Source organism: Oncorhynchus clarkii, chromosome 3 (genome assembly GCF_045791955.1).
Source record: "Oncorhynchus clarkii lewisi isolate Uvic-CL-2024 chromosome 3, UVic_Ocla_1.0, whole genome shotgun sequence".
In the NCBI taxonomy this organism is placed as follows: Eukaryota; Metazoa; Chordata; class Actinopteri; order Salmoniformes; family Salmonidae; genus Oncorhynchus; species Oncorhynchus clarkii.
Genome location: NC_092149.1, coordinates 68262434 through 68269990, shown reverse-complemented (window position 1 = coordinate 68269990; position 7557 = coordinate 68262434). Strand labels below are relative to the sequence as shown.

General features: G+C 45.1%; 1 protein-coding gene across 1 annotated transcript; it reads right to left on the bottom strand.

The window, feature by feature from the left end:
• Positions 1 to 3271: 3271 nt before the first annotated feature.
• Positions 3272 to 7317, bottom strand: LOC139406091 (transcription cofactor vestigial-like protein 3). Its single transcript, XM_071148558.1, has 4 exons — positions 6939 to 7317; positions 5839 to 6202; positions 4064 to 4648; positions 3272 to 3885 (listed from the first exon to the last, which is right to left on the bottom strand). Exons 1-4 carry the CDS (start codon positions 7050 to 7052, stop codon positions 3848 to 3850), a joined length of 1101 nt encoding a protein of 366 aa, XP_071004659.1. The 5' UTR covers positions 7053 to 7317; the 3' UTR covers positions 3272 to 3847.
• Between the last annotated feature and the right edge of the window lie 240 nt (positions 7318 to 7557).

The following is a 7557-nucleotide window of genomic DNA, read 5'->3' as shown; positions in this document are numbered from 1 at the left end:
CATCGCGTTCCTAGGAAACTATGCAGTATTTTGTTTTTTTATGTGTTATTTCTTACAATGTTACCCCAGGAAACAAGGCTAATCTGAAAACAAGGCTCCCTAAATTTTATCAGCATATCGAATGCGCGACCCGGGATGGCAAAACCCTGGATCATTGTTATTCTAACTTCCTCAAAGTCCTCCCAAGAATGCGAAGGTAACTGAGCTAAATGACTACCGCCCTGTAGCACTCACTTCCGTCATCATGAAGTGCTTTGAGAGACTAGTCAAGGGCCATATCACCTCCACCCTACCTGACACCCTAGACCCACTCCAATTTGCTTACCGCCCCAATAGGTCCACCGAAGACGCAATCGCAATCACGCTGCACACTGCCCTAACCCATCTGGACAAGAGAAATACCTATGTAAGAATGCTGTTCATCGACTACAGCTCAGCATTTAACACCATAGTACCCTCCAAACTCGTCATCAAGCTCGAGACCCTGGGTCTCGACCCCGCTCTGTGCAACTGGGTCCTGGACGTCCTGACGGGCCACCCCTAGGTGGTGAGGGTAGGTAACAACATCTCCACCCCGCTAATCCTCAACACTGGGGCCCCACAAGGGTGCGTTCTCAGCCCTTTCCTGTACCCCTCGTTCACCCATGACTGCGTGGCCATGCACGCCTCCAACTTAATCATCAAGTTTGCAGATGACACTACAGTGGTAGGCTTGATTACCAACAACGACGAGAAGGCCTACAGGGAGGAGGTGAGGGCCCTCAGAGTGTGATGTCAGGAAAATAACCTCACACTCAATGTCAACAAAACAAAGGAGATGGTCGTGGACTTCAGGAAACAGCAGAGGGAGCAGCCCCCTATCCACATCGACCGGACAGTAGTGGAGAAGGTGGAAAGTTTTAAGTTCCTTGGCATACACATCACGGACAAACTGAAATGGTCCACCCACACAGACAGTGTGGTGAAGAAGGCGCAGCAGTGCCTCTTCAACCTCAGGAGACTGAAGAAAATCGTCTCGTCACCAAAAACACTCACAAACTTTTACAGATGCACAATCGAGAGCATCCTGTCTGGCTGCTTCACCGCCTGGTACGGCAACTGTTCCGCCCATAGCCATAAGGCTCTCCAGAGGGTAGTGAGGTCTGCACAACGCATCACCGGGGGCAAACTACCTGCCCTCCAGGACACCTACACCACCCGATGTCACAGGAAGGCCAAAAAGATCATCAAGGACAACAACCACCCGAGCCACTGCCTGTTCACCACTCTATCATCCAGAAGGCAAGGTCAGTACAGGTGCATCAAAGCGGGGACTGAGAGACTGAAAAACAGCTTCTATCTCAAGGCCATCAGACTGTTAAACAGTAATCACTAACATTGAGTGGCTGCTGCCAACATACTGATTCATCTCCAGCCACTTTAATAATGAAAAATGTATGTAATAAATGTATCACTAGCCACTTTAAACAATGCCACTTTATATAATGTTTACATACCCTACATTACTCATCTCATATGTATATACTGTACTCCATACCATCTAGTGCATCTTGCCTATGCCGTTCGGCCATCGCTCATTCATATAATTGTATGTACATATTTTTATTCATTTCTCTACACTTGTGTGTATAAGGTAGTTGTTGTGAAATTGTTAGGTTAGATTACTAGTTAGATATTAGTGCATGGTCGGGACTAGAAGCACAAGCAATTCGCTACAGTCGCATTAACATCTGCAAACCATGTGTATGTGTCACGCCCTGGCCATAGAGATGCTTTTATTCTCTATTTTGGTTAGGCCAGGGTGTGACTAGGGTGGGCATTCTATGTTCATTTTCTATGTTTTGTATTTCTTTGTTGTTTGGCCGGGTGTGGTTCTCAATCAGAGGAATAGCTGTCTATCGTTGTCTCTGATTGAGAACCATACTTAGGTAGCTTTTTCCCACATGGGTTTTGTGGGTAGTTGATTTCTGTTTAGTGTTTTTCACCTTTCAGGACTGTTTCGGTTATTCCCTTTGTTATTTTTGTATTTAGTGTTCAGTGTCAATAAACAAACATGAACACGTACCACGCTGCGCTTTGGTCCTCACCTTCTTCCACCAACAGTCGTTACAGTATGTGACAAATAAAATTGGATTTGAAATTGGCATGCCGATTGAAGGACATCCAGCAGAGCTGTTGCCAGATAATTGAATGTTAATTTCTCTACCATAAGCCACCTCCAACGTTGTTTTATAGAATTTGGCAGTACCGGCCTCACAACCGCAGACCACATGTATGGCGTTGTGTTGGCGAGTGGTTTGCTGATGTCAACATTGTGAACAGAGTGCCCCATGGTGATGGTGGGGTTATGGTATGGGCAGGCATATGCTACATATGATGAAAACAATTGCATTTTATCGATGGCAATTTGAATGCACAGATACCATGGTGAGATCCTGAGGCCCATTGTCGTGGCATTTATCTGCCGCTGTCACCTCATGTTTGTGTTATTGACTGTATGTTTGTTTATGTGTAACTCTGTGTTGTTGTTTTTGTCGCATTGCTTTGCTTTATCTTGGCCAGGTCACAGTTGTAAATGAGAACTTGTTCTCAACTGGCCGACCTGGTTAAATAATGGTGAAATTAACACAAAGAAAAATGTTTCAGCATGATAAAGCACGGTCCCATGTCGCAAGAATCTGTACACAATTCCTGGAAGCTGAAATTGTCCCAGTTCTTGCATGGCCTGCATACTCACCAGACATGTCGCCCATTGAGCATGTTTGGGATGCTCTGGATCAACGTGTATAACAGCGTGTTCCAGTTCCAGCCAATATCCAGCAACTTTGCACAGCCATTGAAGAGGAGTGGAAAAACATTCTACAGGCCACAATCAACAGCCTGATCAACTTCATGCAAAGGAGATTGTCACGTTGCATGAGACAAATGGTGGTCACATAAGATATTGACTGTCTTTCAGATCCACATGCCTGTGACCAACAGATGCATATCTGTATTTTCAGTCATGTGAAATGCATAGATTATGGCCTAATAGATTTATTTAAATTGACTGATTTCCTTATATGAACTGTAACTCAGTAAAATCTTTGAAATTGTTGCATGTTGCGTTTATATTTTTGTTCAATATAGATGAATTTCTGAGTAAAAGTTCAAGGCTGACCTACATATCAATCCTAAACAATGCTGGTTGATATTCAATGATCAGATTTGATAGAAAAAAATGACATTTAGCTGTGTACTTTGAGTCAGCTCTTAAAGATGTAGGGCATGATTGCCAATAGAACTTAGCAATTTATTACACATCAATAATGACATTTCTCCACTAGGCAACATGACAACACAGGGTTGGTGAAAAACAATTAGCAACAATCAAACACTTTACGGAAATGATAATCACTTCAGATCACAGTACTACTGTATATACCAAATATATTTCAGTCAATTACACACATATAGCTAGTTGCACACATAACACAATATTAAAAGATCAGAAAGAGGCTTGGCTGAGTGGTGTTCCCACAAACTATGTTCTTTAAACAGAACCCTCATGTGGGATACTAGTTCCCAATCAACCAGCTAATACTTTTGGTACAAATTAGGAACAAATATTTTGCCAAAGAGTGATCTGAAGTATCCCTGGTGGATTGTGAGGCATGGAGAGTAGTCTATATTTCTCCAGAAGGATTTCTGAGAAACCTAAAACCACTCTGGAGTTCTGAGTTCTTCTAGTGAGTGGAGAGTCTTCTAGAGAACGAGTCCACAAAACAATGTGGTTCCAGGAGGTTCTGTTAGAGCTGATCACAGCTCAGTGGCAGGGTGACGTCACCGTGATGTCATATCCTCTCTCTCAGAACCAAACAGCCTTCACTTTGTCCTGATCCAGACCTGGAGAGAGAGAAACAGCATATCATCAACTTTTAGATAAAACAACAACGTAGCAGAAACATAGACATGGGAGAGTGAGTGTGTGTGTGTGTGTGTGTGTGTGTGTGTGTGTGTGTGTGTGTGTGTGTGTGTGTGTGTGTGTGTGTGTGTGTGTGTGTGATCCAGGTCAGAGGCTTACCTGAGTCGTAGATATCCATGGGTGTGTGTAGAGCTGTGGGCCAGGCTGAGGGGGTCAGGGTTGGGGGGTTGGCCTGCTCCACCTCTGTCTTCACACCACTGTGTATCCCTGGGCTCTGGCTGCTGTGTGTGTTACTGTGTGTGTTACTGTGTGTGCTGTGTCCAGCAGGGCTGTGGGCTAGGGGGATCTGAGTCTTCACACCAGTCAGGAGCAGAGGGCTGAACCTGGGGTTTAGGCCTGGGTCATGGGACGGGTGGGGATGTAGTACTGCGTGTGTGTGCCGGGGGTGCATGTGTGTGTGAGGGTGTGTGGGTGGGTAGACGTCGTGGACGTGTGTGCAGCTGGCGGAGGTCTGGGGGCTGAGGTTGTAGGCCCAGGGGTCAGGGAGAGAAGTTGGAGGAGGGAGGCTGGGCTGGGGCAGAGCGTGGCCTGTCCACAGAGCTCTGTCTGGGGCATGGAAGCCTGCAGGGATGGGGGAGAAGTCTGGGTGGATGGGCAGACAGGGGCTGGTCTGGGACTGGTAACCTCCACCCCACAGAGAAGAGGACAGAGAACTACACTGGCCTTCTGAGAGAGATACACTGTCTGAAAGAGAGAAATGGATATAGTCAGTAAACGATAGACAGACATTCATGTAAACAGCCTAAAGGTTACATCATTTATTCATAGTACTTTAATAAAAGCGTTCAGTTTTTGTGCATATTACATTTGTTTTATTTGATGACTTTATTTCCTTCCATGTCATCATCTCATCTCTATAGAGCTGCTGCCTATGCTGACTGACAAAATCACTATTTTATTAGTACTTAAAAGTAAATAAGGCACATTTTATGACTGCTGAATACCAACTATCAATCACTTAGATCAGTGGTTCAAAAACTGTGGGGCTCTGTCCGGCTTTCAACTTACTATTGAAAGTTATAATAGTAGAATGCACAAAGTGAAATTTCTAAATTGGGTAGTGCATCACCAGTTTTCCTATTGTCATGTTAGTCATTGCATACCAGTCAGAAATTTCCAGAACAACTAGCCCAAATCAGCTAACGTTTTTTTGCTAGATTTTTTAGCACATATATTTGGAAGTAATGTTCGAGTCACTCAAATATCACGTTAATGCACATTAGACATGGCAAAATGTATAGAGTGGTAAGAAAATTAGCTTTAAAACAGAAAAGTTTTCTTTGCACCCCATGACAAAATGTGTAGAACAGGAAATAAGCTTAAAAACCTGTTAAAAGTTTTCTCCGCCAACAAGAGGCGTGTGAACAGTTTGTGTCATGAACAGTTCTGCACTAACTGTGTAGAATATTGGACTGTTGGAAACTACAACCCCCAACTAACTTTACATCTCACTGTTTGGGCTTGATCTGATTTATCTCTAAAGAAACTGTGCATTGAGCTCTGAAAAGACCGAACGAAATACAATTCTAATAATTGTTGGTTTAAAAAAATAAAAAATAATTTAAAAAAAAAGTCAGTTAATCGCTCAACACTAATTACAAGTGAAGAATCTATATTGGAAAAGGTTTTTGGGAACACTAGGTTTTTCCACAATAACATTTGTATTATTCTAAATGAAAAGTAACAGTAAAAGATAATGAACCCATTTCAATAACACTGTTTTCAGATGAGTAATGGTACGAGTGTCCCTGTGTGTTCCTACCTTTCCACAGTCCAGCCGAGGCAGAGGTGTGAATGGGTGTCCCTGTGTGTTCCTACCTTTCCACAGTCCAGCCGAGGCAGAGGCGTGAATGGGTGTCCCTGTGTGTTCCTACCTTTCCACAGTCCAGCCGAGGCGGAGGTGTGAATGGGTGTGCACCTGGAGCTCTTGGTCTCTCCAGTGAAGGTGCTGGGTTGGCTCAGAGCCCTGGAGAAATGCTCATCCACCACATCCTCGATGTTGCCGTGGAAATAGGTGAACAGGACACACCTGGAGCTCAGGTACTCTGCCTCAGCCGGCTGGCTGTCCTTCCCAGACCTCCAAGAGCCCCCCAGCCCAGAAACCTCCAGGCCCTGTCGGACCCCCTTCTCCCCAGCCAGCCTCCCCCCTCCACCCCCACGCTGCTGTTGCTGTCTCCCCCCTGGAAACTGCTGCTCGGTGCTGTCCTGCTGCATCCTACTGTAAACACCCAGCTTCTTCTACAGAGAGGGAAATAGACGGAAAGAGAGGGAGAGGGAAATAGACGGAGAGAGAGAGAGAGGGAGAGAGAGGGAGAGAGAGAGAGAGAGAGAGAGAGAGAGAGAGAGAGAGGGAGAGAGAGAGATGTATGCCACAGATTCAGCCATGAGAGCACCAGCCTGTCTGTCTAGTCAGCACCACAACGATCAAACCAGATGATTCAACGTGTATCCATCAACTGAACAAAATACATCCCTCGTTGAAAGTCATACTAGCCGGTATAATTACTTAAATTCTCTATGACCTCTATATTAAGAAAAACGAATCATCTTTACAGACCGAAGTTTATCCAAGAAGTTGTAGGACGTTTCCGCGCGCGTGTTCTGGTGAAAGTATGACGACTATGCAGATGCTCGTGGCCGTATCACATGAACCATCATCATCAACATTCCTGAGTGACAGTGACGAGCTCTCATTACATCACCCTTCTGATGGAACGAGGAGTCCGAGTCATTCTGCATGACCTGCTCTAACTAAATAAATCACGAGCAACTTCAACTTTTCAACTGGTAACTTTTAGAGTTCTGTGACACCCAGGACTCTTCGCTGTGAACTGACATCTGCGACGCCCCAAAACATTGCTCACTGAGTGTATTCGTGCGTACAAGCGCCAATTATTAGAACACAAAAATAGCCTAGTATTAAAGAACAAACAAATATTACGCCATTACTATTTCGTCTAGTCTGGACACCCACCTGTTGCTGGTGCTGATGGTGATAGTATGCTGCTTTGTAGGCTGCTGCTGCTGAAGACGCAGGGAGGTAGTGGCCTCCATAACTCTGGTGAAACATCACATCCAGACAACTCATGACTGTGACGAAGCTGTCAGGGGCTCAAAGAGAAACAGCCTGAATCAGCGCTCCTCAGACGGGTGTAATCCTTAGGTCCACCGCTGCCTCCATATAAACCTTGGCGGTGACAATAGACATGGCGTCGGTGAAAGGAGCTGTTTGCATAAAGACAATGTCGAGCCAATAGGACCAACACCTCCTACTGAGCCGAACCAAACCCGAGTGAAAGCGAACATATGGTACCCGACATACTCCACTTTGCAAAGTTCTTAGAAGCGACTCTGATTGGAGGAATGTTTTAACGGTACTATGGTCTATGGAGAGGACAGGAGGGATGGGACTCTGCGCGTACACGCCCACTGAGCGCATACCCGCGGCTCGGAGGAAGAGAGGTGAGGTATGAGTGTGGCATCCTCTTGAAGGTAGAATTGGGAGGCTTTCAGTGAATTGAAATTGTGAGCATCGTCAGATAAGTGAATGTAAATATCCAGTATTGTGTCATGGACTGTGTTTAATTTTATGT

Coding starts and splice junctions, on each gene's coding strand:
- LOC139406091 (XM_071148558.1), bottom strand. CDS start 7,052: ATGAGTTGTCTGGATGTGATGTTTCACCAGAGTTATGGAGGCCACTAC. Junction 6,203..6,938: donor ACCATCAGCACCAGCAACAG/GTGGGTGTCCAG, acceptor CCCTCTCTGTAG/AAGAAGCTGGGTGTTTACAG. Junction 4,649..5,838: donor CTCGGCTGGACTGTGGAAAG/GTAGGAACACAC, acceptor TCTCTCTTTCAG/ACAGTGTATCTCTCTCAGAA.